The 16,373-nt window shown below is 44.3% G+C and overlaps 1 protein-coding gene across 1 annotated transcript; it reads right to left on the bottom strand.

The window, feature by feature from the left end:
- Window positions 1-393: 393 nt before the first annotated feature.
- On the bottom strand, window positions 394-1,990 carry LOC145156231 (uncharacterized). The gene is made up of 3 exons (XM_079075689.1): window positions 1,217-1,990; window positions 687-806; window positions 394-595 (listed from the first exon to the last, which is right to left on the bottom strand). The coding sequence occupies exons 1-3, from the start codon at window positions 1,751-1,753 to the stop codon at window positions 551-553; spliced, it is 702 nt and encodes a 233-aa protein (XP_078931815.1). The 5' UTR covers window positions 1,754-1,990; the 3' UTR covers window positions 394-550.
- Window positions 1,991-16,373: the final 14,383 nt, after the last annotated feature.

Below are 16,373 nucleotides of genomic sequence, written 5' to 3'. Positions count from 1 at the left end.
AAAATAGGAAATGAATAGACAATAAAGAGTGATACAAACTTAAGCAAGATATTTCTTTCATCATTTCAACATCTATCATTTCCGTATTCTCTTTTTCATAGTCCATAATGGTCCCATTGGTTTTCTTGGACGAGGGTTTAAATGGTTGAATTAGTGAAATATTATTTCATGTTTAGCAAAATATTACTTTTATGGTCTTGTTGGCTATTTTATAGTAAAAAATATTTTATTTATCATTAAAAACACTTAACCTACTAAATACTAATCATTTGATCATTCCAACTTTCCACATCAAAATATTATCTCTTTAATTAAAACGTATTAGAGTTGATTATTTAACATGTCCAAAGCAGGAAAACAACATTATAAACAACAAAATTAAAACTATGGCTGGTCATAAAAAATGTTACAACTACAATAGTCACATTTTATTGGTCATACACCTCAAATGTATCACGAAGTTAATAATAATAACCATAGATCCTAAATTTCCCAAATAGGTTTAAAACCAATTTAGCAATGATTGAGAATTTACATGTAAGGTTAGGCATCAATATTCAGTAGTGGATACTTGGACTTTCTTTGGTAATCTCATCTGCATGATCAACAAACATAGTTTAACTTTAACTAGAATTTAAAATACGTTTAATGAATCTATAAATAACAAGATATTAGAGATTTTTGACCTTAGATTTTGTGGTTCGCCAGCCTATCGAGTTGGTTTGTGGAGATGTGTAGGCAAATTTCTCAAACGGATTTTGTGAGACGCCTTTACTCAAACTTGTAACACTAGAAGGTGAGACTTCCTACAATTAAAATCCAGTTTGTTACACATGACGGTATATGAAAAAACAGGTTGTCTGCATTTGGTATGTATTGGACTGGGACTGTGTGCCTGATTTCAATAAGACAAAAGTTGCAAATGTTTTTAGGGAGTCACTTTCGATTTGAAACGTATGCAAAATTAGGTTATTTGTTGTTGATGTATCGATATGTTGGATTTCTAGTCTTTCAGAATAAAAGAGCACCTGCATATAGAAAAGTTATATAAGTTGGTTGTATATCTCTGAAGGATCAAAGATATTTTGTGATCATATTCATCACATCCCAACTCGCAACTCCCAAAACATAAATCAACAAAATGACCAATATGCCCTCAATAATTATCAGTTGGATATGCGACAAGATATTATAATAGTATGAATTGATATGATACCTTGTTTAAAAGCTGCACATTAGAGGAATCAGTTGCCACAACATGTAGCCCAAGGCAATTGACTTGATCACTACAAAAAGGGTAGAAAGCCGTATTAAATACACGGCCATCTTCTTTGCTCCAAATTCCTTCATCACCACTTCTTTTCCAAATTCTCCCATCAACACAACAAATATCAGACACCACAACAGCTACACTTGTCCCACCCTTTTCTCTCCCTTTCCAACTTGACACCAAATGCACTTTAGATAACGACATCAAAGAACAAGGGACAGAATAGTCATTTTCCGCAAGACCCAGCGGATTTTTACAGAGTGAACACGATATTTTTAGATCATTCTTGGTTTCATCACCAAGATTCATGGTTTCTTTCACTGGAAATTTGGTTTTAGGGTCAGGGGAATCAAAGTGGGCCATCTTGACTGATGCAAAAGCTGAAGACTTTCTTCTTTTATGAAAATGGGAATTGACACTTGAATCTATAGGTGAATTGTTTTGAGGGATTTGTTGTTTTTTAGGTGGTGTTGTTGTGTTCATGCATTCAGAAGCTGATGTGGAACAAGGGGAAGAAAAGGAACGAGTGGGAAACTTTGATTAGATTATGGTTGACTCGGAGACAGATTCAAGAGTAGCAGGGTAACTGCTCTTGATTGGTGTTTCCTTCACAATGGGTGGCTCATGATCAAGGGCATTATAGTCATTTCTCGGGGTTTCATGAACAATGGTAAAGTCGAAACCGTCATCATGAGATATATTTATTGATGGTGGTGATGGAAGACTGCAGCCATCATAAGGCAGACATCTGTTACCAACTTCTATTCTTTTTTAGAGTAATTACAAGAATGGTCTCTATGTTATTCCCAACATTTCAGGTTTAGTCCAACTTCTATAATAAAATGAATTTTCTACCCTCATATGTTTCTTTTTAAAGTACATTACATTTTTGGTCCCTGAGTATAGCTGATGTTTTTAATTTTGGTCCCAAAAGGTTGTCATGCTAATTTGGTCCTTATTTAAGATTTTTATAACGTTTTTTGCCCCTGTTCCTAGTAAAATGGCTATTTTTGGGATCGAAATTGCAAAATCACACCCATAGAGAAAAAATTGTCACTTAATTTGGAACCGGGACCAAAAACATTACACGAATGTCAAATAAGGACCAAAAATGCAAAAGAAAACATTTTAGGACCAAAATTGCAAAAAGCAGCCATACTCAAGGAACAAAAATGTAACTTGACTCTTCTTTTTAAGTTTTCTATAATTTGTTTATTTTTAAACTATTGCTACATGTCATTTTATAGCACCAGTGACAAATCAGAAACAAAAACCAATGTTAGGGACCAAAATGAAACATAAAAAAAAAGTTGGATTGAATATGCAACTTTGGGTATAACACAAGGACCATTCTTTTAACTAACTCTTTTTATTTCAATGATTGAAAGAAGTTTAAAATACCTATTTGGTGTCTCCAAATCACCTTTGGAGTCAGTGTAAGTTATACCAGTATAGTTGTCACTCTTTTCACTCGTATTGCTATCTGAGGTCTAGATTCTGTTTTGGGAGAGGGGCAGTGAAACTTTTTAGTTGTAATTGGAAACTTTTTTTTTAATATTTCAGGTGGTGAAATAACAACATCTGACATAGATCTTTAATAAGATCAAGATCCTTCCCGAAGGTAAGAACCTTAGTCGACCCGCCTGTGATTCGGGAAACAGGGAATTCTCCAAACAAACAGTCAAAGACTTTTATTCCATGCATAAAGAAAAATACGTTCCTAAGGTGCTTTATTTATAATGTCCAGCTAAACCTAAACAAATCCTTAATAACAAAAATCCTAATCAATATCCAAAACTAATACTTTAATAAAAAGAAACTGTAAAAAAGGAAACTTGAATCCTAAAGGAATCTTAAAACTTATTCCCACAGCAATCTTGAACTTATCTCCTGCGTCGGTAGACTTGACCAAATCGACCCATACGGGTCGTATTATTACTCCCCTCCCAAACACGCACCTTGTCCTCAAGGTGAAACTCAGGAAATCGTAGGTCCATATCCACCAAATTTTCCCAGGTAGCTTCATACATAGGTAAGTCCTTCCAACGAACCAAAACCTCACGTCCTGAGTCTCCGTTTCGAACTCCTTCCACCCGATCAGGTTGCAACAACACTTCCATGTCTTCAGTCAAAGTAACCGGTAGCTACAGAATTGCCTCCTGAGATCCTATTGCTTTACGTAGCTGTGAGACATGGAACACGTTATGTATATGCGCAGAGCGGGGCAATTGTAATTTATAAGTGACCCTTCCAATACAAGCCAATATTTCAAAGGGACTAAAATAACGGGGTGCCAACTTCTCATTTACACGTCTTGCAATAGAGTGTTGACGGTGGGGCCTCAATTTCAAGAAAACTCAATCACCAACCTCAAATTCCACCTCCTTACGATGCTTATCAGCTTGGTTCTTCATGAGTTGTTGTGCTTTTAATAAATCACCCCGTAATTCCCACAAAACGCGATCACGCTCCTGAAGATATTGATCAATGGTACTCACCGGCGTCCACAAATTTCCGTAATGCAACAAGTGAGGCGGATCGCGCCCATACAAGACTCGAAATGGGGTAGTACAGGTGGAAGTGTGAAAAGTGGTGTTGTAGCAATATTCTGCCCATGACAACCAAAGGACCCATTTTTTTGGAGTAGTAGAAACAAAACAACGAAGGTAAGTTTCTAAACAAAGATTAACAACTTCCGATTGCCCGTCCGTTTGCGGATGGTAAGCCGTGCTACGCTTCAATTGAGTACCTTGTAAGTGAAAAAGTTCCCTCCAAAATAAAATTAAAAATATCTTGCCACGATCGGACACGATGGACTCCGGAATCCCATGCAAGCGAACGACCTCCCGGAGGAAAACGGTAGCAACCGATAGGGCAATATACAGATGCTTTAGCGGAACAAAGTGCACATATTTACTTAGACGGTCAACGACCACGAAAATAATTGTAAATCCATCCGACTTTGGTAAACCGTCGATGAAGCCCATGGTTACCTCAAACCAAACCCTATTTGGTAATTCAAGGGGCTGTAACAACCCACTTGGCACAATCGTGGAATATTGCCAAAAATTGTTGATACAAATTTCCGCTCCCTGATATCTAGAAACGCTCTAGCAATCGTTCCTTTAATTCTTCCCAAGATTGGAACGGACTTCTCGCTTAACTCCAACGATACCATGCCAAGGCCTTACCATCCAAGCAAATTGCCGCCGCCTTCAACAGATCATGTACTCCAATATCTTGGATCTCAAAAAATCGTTCCACCTTGTAAATCCATCCAAATGCGTCATCTCCTTCGAAAATCGGAGCTTTAAGCTTCCGATAATCTCTCAGCTGTCGACTTCCCACTTTGTTCTTGTCATTTTTTAGTCCTTTTTTAAAGGATCCAAACTCAGGTTTGTATTCAACCTCTTATTTGTTTTCCTCCCCATCGTCTCCTGTGTTTTTCCCCTTGACAGTTTTTGCCAAATTGTTGATGGCCTGTAATAATTCTGCAAACTGTTCAAAATTTTCCTTTCTGGTGCGTTCAGCCTCCTCCCGGATCTTGGATACATTCTTTTCCAAATTAGCAGCACCCGTCTCCAGTCCTGCGATTTTCTCAGCATTGTTTTTTGACATGATGACACCAGAACCGAGGAGCTCTGATACCAATTAATAAGATCAAGATCCTTCCCGAAGGTAAGAACCTTAGTCGACCCGCCTATGACTCGAGAAACAGGGAATTCTCCAAAAAAAAATAGTCAAAGACTTTTATTCCATGCATAAAGAAAAATACGTTCCTAAGGTGCTTTATTTATAATGTCCAGCTAAACCTAAACAAATCCTTAATAACAGAAATCCTAATCAAAATCCAAAACTAATACTTTAATAAAAAGAAACTATAAAAAGGAAACTTGAATGTTGAAGCAATCTTTAAACTTATTCCCAAAGCAATCTTGAACTTATCTCCTGCATCGGTAGACTTGACCAAATCGACCCATACGGGTCGTATCATTACTCCCCTCCCAAACACGCACCTTGTCCTCAAGGTGAAACTCAGGAAATCGTAGGTCCATATCCACTAAATTTTCCCAGGTAGCTTCATACATAGGTAAGTCCTTCCAACGAATCAAAACCTCACGTCCTGAGTCTCTGTTTCGAACTCCTTCCACCTGATCAGGTTGCAACAGCACTTCCATGTCTTCAGTCAAAGTAACCGGTAGCTGCAGAATTGGCTCCAGAGATCGTATTGCTTTACGTAGCTGTGAGACATGGAACACGATATGGATACGCGCAGAGGGGGCAATTGTAATTTATAAGAGACCCTTCCAATACGAGCTAATATTTCAAATGTACCAAAATAGCGGGGTGCCAACTTCTCATTTACACGTCTTGCAACAGAGTGCTGGCGGTAGGGCCTCAATTTCAAGAAAACTCGATCACCAACCTCAAATTCCACCTCCTTACGATGCTTATCAGCTTGGATCTTCATGAGTTGTTGTGCTTTAATAAATCACCCCATAATTCCAACAAAAAGCGATCACGCTCCTGAAGATATTGATTAATGGTACTCACCGGCGTCCGCTGATTTCCGTAAACCAATGCACAACAGATATGCAAAATATGACTTATATATCTCTGTTTGAAGAATATAAGATTTTTCATCTTAGAATTACTTGTGATTGAATTCATGAAGAAATCTCTAAGCGCGGATTTAACCAATACTCAAAATATCCATTTTCTAAGTACTCATGAATTTTGTAGCAATCCCAATACAATTTCCAATCCATATGGGCAATACAAATAATTTATGACAGTCTTAGATCAATACTTACTCCCAGAAGCAGACCGACTGTGGCAATTCGAATAAATCAATATTCAGGAAGTAACACGCAAAATAAAACACAATAACAAACTAAATGTTCTATGGCATCATATTTTTTGTTATAAATAATTCCCTATTATTTAATCACCATAACAATTATAGATTTATCTATTGCATAAATGTTTCAGGGTAATCCACTTAACAATAAAAATTGACAACATTTCTCGTGTCAATGCTCTTAGCATGCATATAATGTTACATCCAGATTTCCAGGTATAATATTTTATGTATTTATTTTGTGATATGTGGAGTGACTCTACGAGTTGGTGCCTCAACTCGTTGACTAGAGTCGCGACTGGTGACGTGGATTAATGAGTGGAATCGATGAGTCCGTGAGTCGACTCACCGAGTCAGCGCTGCTGAAGGAAACCCTAATTTATTGGGCTTGTGGCCTATTTAAAGGCCTTTATGGCCTCCCTTTGTGGCCACCTTCCCCAGAGAGAAACCCTAACCTGCCCTTTTCGTTGTATATAGAGAGAGAGAGAGAGAGAGCGAGGCTATCTTGAGCATTCTTGAGCTTTTTGGAGGAAAGATTGGAAGAGTTGGTGGATCTTATCAAGAGAAGGCTATGGATCTTTCTTTTTTCTGTCTTTAGCTGCTATTCAGAGGTATAAAGCTCTCGTCTTGACCTCTTGTTTGTTAGATCCCTTTTTTGGGAGCTTTTAGGGTTTTCTCTCAAGCAAATTGTGTTCTTGAGCTCTTTGGGCATGGTTTGAGGTTAGAACCTCAGATCTGGACTAGAAGTGACCTTGAGGGTCCAAAGATTCGAACTTTATTAAGTTAGAGGCAAGACCCCATGCATTTGACCTTCCTTGGAGCTTGTGATGACATTATGGAGCATTTATGTCATGCATGGTCATCAAGATCGAACCTTTACGTGACTTTTGGGTATTGGGAGGCTAGATCTAGAGGTTGGAGTTGCAGATCTGACCTCAAGCATCTAAATAAGACATCCAGATGAGTCGACTCGCCGAGTCTATGAGATGACTCGACGAGTCGGATCGGGTTGCCCCAGAGATTCGTGACCCTGTGATAACCCGTTGAGTTAAGGGTTAACTCGACGAGCTACGTGGGACCCTTGGAAGAATTCAGAGGATACGAATGGACTCGGCGAGTCACCTGAGTGCACTCGGCGAGTCGGGTCAACTTTGGTTGTTGACTCATATTGACTTATGTTGACTTGAGAGTGGGTCAATTAGGAACATTGAGGCCATGGAGGGGTAAAATGGTTTTTTACCCATCAAAGAGAGTAGAAAGAGGAAAGAGGACTTTAGGTGTAAATGAGGAATTGAGGGATAATTGATTGTAATATTTGTCTAATGCGTTAGGCAGAGGCTAGTTCGGGATTCTCGAGTGCGTGTCTATTTCCTACTAGCTGCGAGGTGAGTTTTCTCACTATACTTTACCTATAGTGGTAGTTATGTGTGACCAGCGGGTCTTATGTGCTTACTTGAGTTGTGAATTGGTTATGTGATATGTATATTTGTGCTATATTATGTGATTGCTGTGTAACACCCATAATCAGAAAGACCAAGAAAGGAAAGGAAAACCCTAAGTCAAGGGGTCAACTCGTCGACTCCAGGGTGGAACTCGACGAGTCAGAGCGGGATCCGGGTTGAAGAGTAAGTGACCGACTCGACGAGTCGGAGAGTGGACTCGGCGAGTCCGGTCTAGATTGGGAAACCCTAAGTTCGGGACTTGGTGCCCTATTTAAACGTCTCATTCTCTTCCCTAGGGTTCCTTTACAGCCTCTCTCACCCAGAATACCGAACCCTAGCCACCATATCCATTTTGAGCAAGATCTAGCCTTGTTGAAGTGATTTGAAGCTTGGAAGAGAAGGAGGTTCATAGTGGTGCAAGAGGAAGCCTTGGATACAGAGTTGGTGTGACTTTTCAGATCCTTTGAGGTAATAAGCTGACCTTATTGCATTTAGATCTATCTTATGGTTGAGATTTGGGCATTTTGAGTATGGAGGAGGTTTATTTCGATTTTGGAGTAGATCTGAGGTTGCTACCTCAGATCTAGGCTATTAAGGATCCAGAAAGCCATAAAGTTTATGCCAATAAGTTGTTGGTGAAGCCCCTTGGTCACAAACCCTAGCCCTAGAGTGTTTTAAGCCCATATCTCTTTGGTTTCACGTAAAGTTTGCAACTTTATGTGAGGAATAGACTTGGGAAGGGTGGATCTATGAGTTGGAGCCCCTGCATGGCTCGAAAAGCCACTGTATGGATTAAGAACTGAAGCGACTCGGCGAGTCACATGGGTGGACTCGGCGAGTTGGATGAAGATGGGCATGGACTCGACGAGTTGGAAGAACAACTCGGCGAGTCTGTTGAAGATTGTCTTGGACTCGGCGAGTCTGTTCTTGGACTCGGCGAGTCAGGTCGCGAAACACTAACCCCTTCTGGTTAAGGCTCAGATCAGTGAGTTGGATAGGATGGGACTCAGAGATCGTTGAACTCGACGAGTCTTGGGGTGACTCAGCGAGTTGGGTCGCATTATGAGAGTTCTGAGTATATGTACTCGACGAGTCAAAGGACTGACTCGGCGAGTAGAGTCAGCCAGAAAGATTGACTTTGACCAGAGTTGACTTGGTTTGGCTTCTAGAGTTCAGTTGGAACTAAGTGATATATGTATTGATATTGGTAGCTCGGGGAGCTAGTGGAGCAGCGGTTCAGAGAATTGTCGGTCAGCAGCAAGAGGGTTATCAGCAAGTTCAGCAGTGCAGGTGAGTTTCCCTTTGTGTGAATGGGTCTACGGCCACAATGCCGGCCCATGTAGTTATGAGTAGGAAGACCCGGGGGTTAGCCCAAGGCACTGTTTGCTAGTATGATATTCCGGACCAAGGTCCGATGTCGGGCGGGTGCCAAAGAATGGTTTGCATGATAGAGTATACTTGTTGTCTGTCTGATGCATGTATGTGCCTGGTAGGAAGGTGAGTGTGGGCGAGGTCCCGTATCTCACCAATAGTAGAGTATGGACGGTGTTTCATATCTCATTAGTAGTAGAGCATGGGCGAGGCCCGAGATAGGCATGGAGTGAGTGTGGGCGTGGGCCCGTATCTCACTTACCGTAGGAGCTTGGACGGGGTTCCATGACTCACTAGTGACAGGACAGGGGCGAGGCCCAAGACAGGCGAAGCCTAAGGACAAGAATGCAGTAGGGTATGTTCAGTTATGTCTTATATGCTATTTTGTACTATATGTGGTTAGTGGGCGGGGCCCAGAGACAGGCGGGGCCTAAAAGAAACAGATATGTATCCGAGCGGGGCTCGAAGCCAGGCGGGGCCTGGAGCGGCGGGGCCGTTGTAGCGGGCGGGGCCCGAGGTAGGGGCGAGGCCCGAAATAGCGGGCGTGGCCCAGTATATGTTGTATGTGTTTGTGCAGGGTATGTGGTAGGTTGGGGAACTCACTAAGCTTCGTGCTTACGGTTTTCAGTTTTGGTTTCAGGTACTTCCGGTAGCGGAGGGAAGAGCTCGGGGTGATCGCATGGCACACACCATTGATTAGTCAGCCTGGGATGTTTTACTCTAATAATGAAATATGTTGGAATTAATACTCCGAATTTATGTTATGACTTATGATATGTTTTTATGAATATGGCTTTGATAATGATTTAAAGAAAAAATTTTGGTACGGATTTTTGGGACGTTACAAGTTGGTATCAGAGCCTTGGTTTGAGGGATTCGGACATACTCTCGGGTGTGTCTGAACTCAAACTAAGGGATTGGTCTAAAAGTTTTCAAAATTAAAAGACAATTCTGTAAAAAGAGTTTTTAGAAATGAAACAGTTTTAGAAAAGCGAAAAGAATTCAGAAAGAAAAAGAACTTTGATAAGAGAAAAGGATGTGGTGCATGCAATCAGCCGAGCTCAAGTAAGTACCCCAAAATACCCATACAAGTTTATGTTATGTTTATCAGTTAGTAGAGCAGCATGTTAGATTAGGACTAAGGATCTAGGGAGGATGCCTTATGTGCCTGTTATATGTGCTTTGAGCTGCATGATAGTGCTGATTAGACAGTAGTAGGATAGCCTGTTTAGGTTATGCCTGAGTTTATGAGCTTATTTCGCATGCTAGTGCAGATTCTTGATATGAGATTATGATTGTTGAGTATGTTATGGTTAGATTTTTCCCTTGTCCGAATGCTGCTTTCTTTGTGCATTGTGGGATTCTGAGTGATGGGAGTTAGTCATTAGGTGAATACGTCACGTCACATGTGATCAGGGTTGAATAATCTTAGAGTGCTGGATTTGGCCCTATTGCGCAGCTCTTGTCTGAGTCCAATCGTTGTAGGGACGAGTCTTCTACTCGAAGGATTATCTGAGCCTCGTCACATGTGATGGTATTCAGGTGATGGCTAATTGGCATCACAAGGAGGCCTTCAGCAGCTGAGGACTGGTTTGAGTTGAGTCAGAGGTTTCCCTAGGGTAAGCCTAGGATGAGATAGTGTTGGGAGCTGTAGTAGTAGAGCAAGGGACCTGGTGGAGTCGAAGCAGTTCTTGAGGAAAGTACGGATAGATGTGGAAGGTAGTATGGGCTCGTACTACTGAAAGCAGAGGATCCGTACTCGATTCGAGAAAGTCCGAGATCAGACTGGGAAACTTGTAGTGTGTGCGTATGATCCCTCAGCAGTGATGGGCATTCTGATAGTTATTGCGATATGTTTTCAGCATGGTGACATTGCGAGAGAGACCAGTGGGCGGATCAGGCGCCGGAGAGGGATCAGGCTCGGATTCAGGGGCCGAGCAGCTCGAGGAGCGGATGAGGAAGTTGATATCAGCGGAGGTTACGCGCAGTATCCTAGATCAGACTCCTGTGATCTTTGGCACGGTCAAGGAGGGTATACTGGAGATCTTGGATGAGAGGCTGGGAGCCTTTTGTACCGAGATAATGGCTTTGATGGGAGCGTGTACTATGACATTATGAGATTTTAGAGCTTGCGGAGCGCCAGATTATCATGGGGCTAGGGACCCCATCGCTAGCAGCAGGTGGTTGGCCGATGTTTCCAACGCATTCCGTACGAGCCGGTGTCCCGAGGGGGACAAGGTCAGACTCGCCTCCTGTGTTCTGAAGGACAGAGCAAGGGATTGGTGGGAGGAGGTTAGTCATGCTATTGGTGATGATGCCGCGTTGGACGCAATGACATGGAGCGATTTCTCGGCCAGGTTCAGGGCTGAGTTTTCACCGATTATTGAGGTGCAGCAGTTGGCACGGGAGTTTCAGGATTTGACGCAAACTACTGAGATTGTGGTGGAGATCACCGCCAAGTTCAGGGAGAGGGCCCTCCTTGTTCCGCAGTATGTCGCGGACGAGGAGATGAAGAAGGCCCGATATCACGAGATGTTGAGGGCTGACATCAGGGAGTTCGTGACCAGGTCCGGCTGTAAGACGCTGGAAGATATGATTTCTCGAGCTAGAGAGAGGGAGATTGATTTGGAGTAGATCCAGAAGAGGAAGCCGGATGAGGTTCAGGTAGCCACAGGTTCGGGAAAAAGGCCCAAGGGGTCAGATTCGAGATCGAGGGATTACCAGAGCCGCGGCCGATGCGGGAGGTGCGGCAGGATGCACGAGGGTGCGTGTAGGAGTGGTAGTGGTGGAGATTCGGGCTGCTTCAAGTGCGGTCGGACTGGTCATCTTAGCAGGGATTGTACTGCTACCACCACACAGGGAACAGACTTGATATGTTTCCACTGCAGTCAGCGGGGCCACAAGAAGGCCCAGTGCCCCAGTTTGTTTTCGGCAGGACGGGTGATAGCACCTGCCCCTGCAACTCTGAGGATCACAGACGGCTGTCAGGGCCGAGCAGAGGCGCCTGCGGTAGGAGGCAGGGCTTTTCAGATGACTACCATGGAGACGCGAGCAACGCCGGACGTAGCATGTGTGTGTCTTTCGTTTCTCTGTTAACTTTGTTCATGATTATATTGTTAAGGTTCTGCATCATTATTGGTATAAGTATTTTAGAATTGTGTGGCTTGCTTGTGATTTAGTTATATGCCATCTGCATACCTTGGGTATTAAAATGGTAGTTAGGGGTCGTGCCCTATGGAAGCAGGTTACTTAGGATGCAGTAACTATAGCATGCTTATGTGGGACTCAGTAGTGTCCCGCTAGATTCAGGAAGGTGTCATCGAGTAATGGATCGGTTAGACCCCTAGCTATGGCAAGCTTGGTTCTTCAGCAGATTGATTGCGGTATAGCAGAGAAGATTGGGAATTCTTCTCAAGCATTGAGCAGTGAGGTATAAGCAGGATCAAAGTGGGGGAGAACCCTCCGAGTGTACAAGGGTAAGAGCACGCAGATCCAGAATGAGTACACGACCTCTGAGAAGGAAAAGAAGTAGCACATCGATTGATGGGTTGAGGAGTTCAGTGTTGGGAGTTTGAGAAACTTCCCAACGGTTAGTTCATGTAATCAAGATGGTTAGTATCTAGTTGGAATTTCAGGATGGAGGATCGCCTGTAGGACTCGAAAGAGTTGGAATGAGGATCTTGAGAACGGTTAGCATGGGATGCTTTTGTGTTAGTAGTCAGTGGCAGAGACAACATGTAGAGCATGGTAGAGCGGCGGGAGAGCCGCAACACTTTGCGTCGGCGAGCCAGAGGTGGAAAGTGTTGTAAGACTACGGGGTAGCCGTAGCATTCACTAGCTGTCAGTGAGTATGGAAGGTGTTGTAAGACTACGGGTAAGCCGTAGCATTCCCTAGCAGCTTAGTTAGCGGAGTGAGGGCGGTGGCCCGTATCTCCTAGTTAGCGGAGTTGGGGCGAGGCCCTTACCTCCTAGTGATCCAGGTAGGAATCAGGAATGGGTAGTGGATGAGAATAGTATGGAGCTTGCCTGCATAGCCCTAAAGAGGTGATACCTTGGGAGAGGCCGCTCCAGGATGTAGTTGGGTGAGACCCGTGGGCGAGACCTGTATGAGAGTAGCAGTATAGGTGGGACCAGAGAGCAGGGTTGCTCAGTAGTGTAGTCGGGTGGGACCCGTGGGCGAGGCCCGTGAGTTTTAGTAGCACAGGTGGGACCTGGTAAGGACCTTAAGGTCGGGTTAGGGGGATCGAGGATCCCAGGACTTGTAGCGCCAAAGTGGCAGAGTAGAGGGGGCAGTATTAGGTAGCCTAAGTTTCCTCGGAAGTCGCTGGGAGCGACTAGAAGTTTGTATTGGGGCTAGCGACCGGTGGGAGCCGGTAATCCAGATATTGATAGATCAGTAGGGACCAGGGTGGTCTCGGTTCATCCGGAAGGCGGATAAGGGACAACAGAAATTTTCAGTCAGCGGCAGTGATGGTAAGCAGACTATGGTGGAATACAGTTAGTTGATCGAGGGGTGCTATGCACATCACAGCAGGTTGGATAATCTCAGAGGGAAGGGTTTGACCCTGTTGCGCAGCTCTCGTCTGAGTCTAACCGTTGCGGGGATGAATCTTTTACTCGAAGGATTATCCGAACCATTCGCTGGGAGGGGTGCTCAGCACTAAGTTATAGTAGTGAGAAGTGTCCAGTGGATACTGGCGGTAATGACCCGTACTGGAAGTAGCGGGAGTAATGGAGTTGGTGAAGGATAGGACCTTCACCGTGACAGAGGAAGTAGTTGGTTATGGAACGTTGCCTTGGGGAGGCCAGAAAACGCACAAGGAAAAGGGCGTGAACCCCTAGGGTGTCCAGCATAAGTACTCGGGGAGTACCAGAAGGGTTGTCAGTTGAGTAAGTTGTGTTCCCAGGATGGTCAGGGTTAGGGTTAACCCGAGAATATTATCCGCAAGGATTAATGTTAGTCAGAATGACCGGGCGGAAGGCCAGCGGAGGTAGTCAGCGGGTGTTAGGTTTTCTCTAGCAGAGTGTAGATTGCAGGGCGATTGGCCGTAGAGAAACTTCGAGGACGAAGTTTAGTTTAAGTGGGGGAGAGTTGTAACACCCATAATCAGAAAGACCAAGAAAGGAAAGGAAAACCCTAAGTCAAGGGGTCAACTCGTCGAGTCCAGGGTGGAACTCGACAAGTCCGAGCGGGATTCGAGTCGAAGAGTAAGTGACCGACTCGACGAGTCAGAGAGTAGACTCGGCGAGTCCGGTCTGGATTGGGAAACCCTAAGTTCGGGACTTGGTGCCCTATTTAAACGTCTCATTCTCTTCCCTAGGGTTCCTTTACAGCCTCTCTCACCCAGAATACCGAACCCTAGCCACCATATCCATTTTGAGCAAGATCTAGCCTTGGTGAAGTGATTTGAAGCTTGGAAGAGAAGGAGGTTCATAATGGTGCAAGAGGAAGCCTTGGATACAGAGTTGGTGTGACTTTTCAGATCCTCTGAGGTAATAAGCTGACCTTATTGCATTTAGATCTATCTTATGGTCGAGATTTGGGCATTTTGAGTATGGAGGAGGTTTATTTCGAGTTTGGAGTAGATCTGAGGTTGCTACCTCAGATCTAGGTTATTAAGGATCCAGAAAGCCATAAAGTTTATGCCAATAAGTTGTTGGTGAAGCCCCTTGGTCACAAACCCTAGCCCTAGAGTGTTTTAAGCCCATATCTCTTTGGTTTCACGTAAAGTTTGCAACTTTACGTGAGGAATAGACTTGGGAAGGGTGGATCTATGACTTGGAGCCCCTGCATGGCTCGAAAAGCCACTGTATGGATTAAGAACTGAAGCTACTCGGCGAGTCACATGGGTGGAGTCGGCGAGTTGGATGAAGATGGGCATGGACTCGACGAGTTGGAAGAACAACTCGGCGAGTCTGTTGAAGATTGTCTTGGACTCGGCGAGTCTGTTCTTGGACTCGGCGAGTCAGGTCGCGAAACACTAACCCCTTCTGGTTAAGGCTCAGATCAGTGAGTTGAATGGTGACCCAGTGAGTTGGATAGGATGGGACTCAGAGATCGTTGAACTCGACGATTCTTGGGGTGACTCGGCGAGTTGGGTCGCATTATGAGAGTTCTGAGTATATGTACTCGACGAGTCAAAGGACTGACTCGGCGAGTAGAGTCAGCCAGAAAGATTGACTTTGACCAGAGTTGACTTGGTTTGGCTTCTAGAGTTCAGTTGGAACTAAGTGATATATGTATTGATATTGGTAGCTCGGGGAGCTAGTGGAGCAGCGGTTCAGAGAATTGTCGGTCAGCAGCAAGAGGGTTATCAGCAAGTTCAGCAGTGCAGGTGAGTTTCCCGTTGTTGAATGGGTCTACGGCCACAATGCCGACCCATGTAGTTATGAGTAGGAAGACCCGGGGGTTAGCCCTAGGCACTGTTTGCTAGTATGATATTCCAGACCAAGGTTCGATGTCGCGCGGGTGCCCAAGGAATGGTTTGCATGATAGAGTATACTTGTTGTCTGTGTGATGCATGTATGTGCCTGGTAGGAAGGTGAGTGTGGGCGAGGTCCCGTATCTCACCAATAGTAGAGTATGGACGGTGTTCCATATCTCATTAGTAGTAGAGCATGGGCGAGGCCCGAGATAGGCATGGAGTGAGTGTGGGCGTGGGCCCGTATCTCACTTACCGTAGGAGCTTGGACGGGGTTCCATGACTCACTAGTGACAGGACAGGGGCGAGGCCCAAGACAGGCGAAGCCTAAGGACAAGAATGCAGTAGGGTATGTTCAGTTATGTCTTATATGCTATTTTGTACTATATGTGGTTAGCGGGCGGGGCCCAGAGACAGGCGGGGCCTAAAAGAAACAGATATGTATCTGAGCGGGGCTCGAAGCCAGGCGGGGCCTGGAGCGGCGGGGCCGTTGTAGCGGGCGAGGCCCGAGGTAGGGGGCGAGGCCCGAAATAGCGGGCGTGGCCCAGTATATGATGTATGTGTTTGTGCAGGGTATGTGGTAGGTTGGAGAACTCACTAAGCTTCGTGCTTACGGTTTTCAGTTTTGGTTTCAGGTACTTCCGGTAGCGGAGGGAAGAGCTCGGGGTGATCGCATGACACACACCATTGATTAGTCAGCCTGGGATGTTTTACTCTGATAATGAAATATGTTGGAATTAATACTCTGAATTTATGTTATGACTTATGATATGTTTTTATGAATATGGCTTTGATAATGATTTAAAGAAAAATTTTTGGTACGGATTTTTGGGACGTTACATGCTGAGACCTGACCAGAGGGTCCAACGAGCCATGAGACCGGAGGGTTCTCACTTAGACCGGACCAGAGGGTCCAACGAGCCATGGGATTGGGGGGGGGGGGGGGGGTCCCACTGAGACACACGGACCGGAGGGTCTTACAGTGTTATAGCCTCGAGTGGATAATG

This window comes from Lactuca virosa, chromosome 2, assembly GCF_052849685.1.
Source record: "Lactuca virosa cultivar CGN04683 chromosome 2, Lactuca_virosa_CGN04683_v6, whole genome shotgun sequence".
In the NCBI taxonomy this organism is placed as follows: domain Eukaryota; kingdom Viridiplantae; phylum Streptophyta; class Magnoliopsida; order Asterales; family Asteraceae; genus Lactuca; species Lactuca virosa.
This window is presented reverse-complemented; position numbering and strand designations above follow the sequence as displayed.

Coding starts and splice junctions, on each gene's coding strand:
- LOC145156231 (XM_079075689.1), bottom strand. CDS start 1,753: ATGAACACAACAACACCACCTAAAAAACAACAAATCCCTCAAAACAAT. Junction 807..1,216: donor ATGTGCAGCTTTTAAACAAG/GTATCATATCAA, acceptor TTTTAATTGTAG/GAAGTCTCACCTTCTAGTGT. Junction 596..686: donor GGCGAACCACAAAATCTAAG/GTCAAAAATCTC, acceptor TTGATCATGCAG/ATGAGATTACCAAAGAAAGT.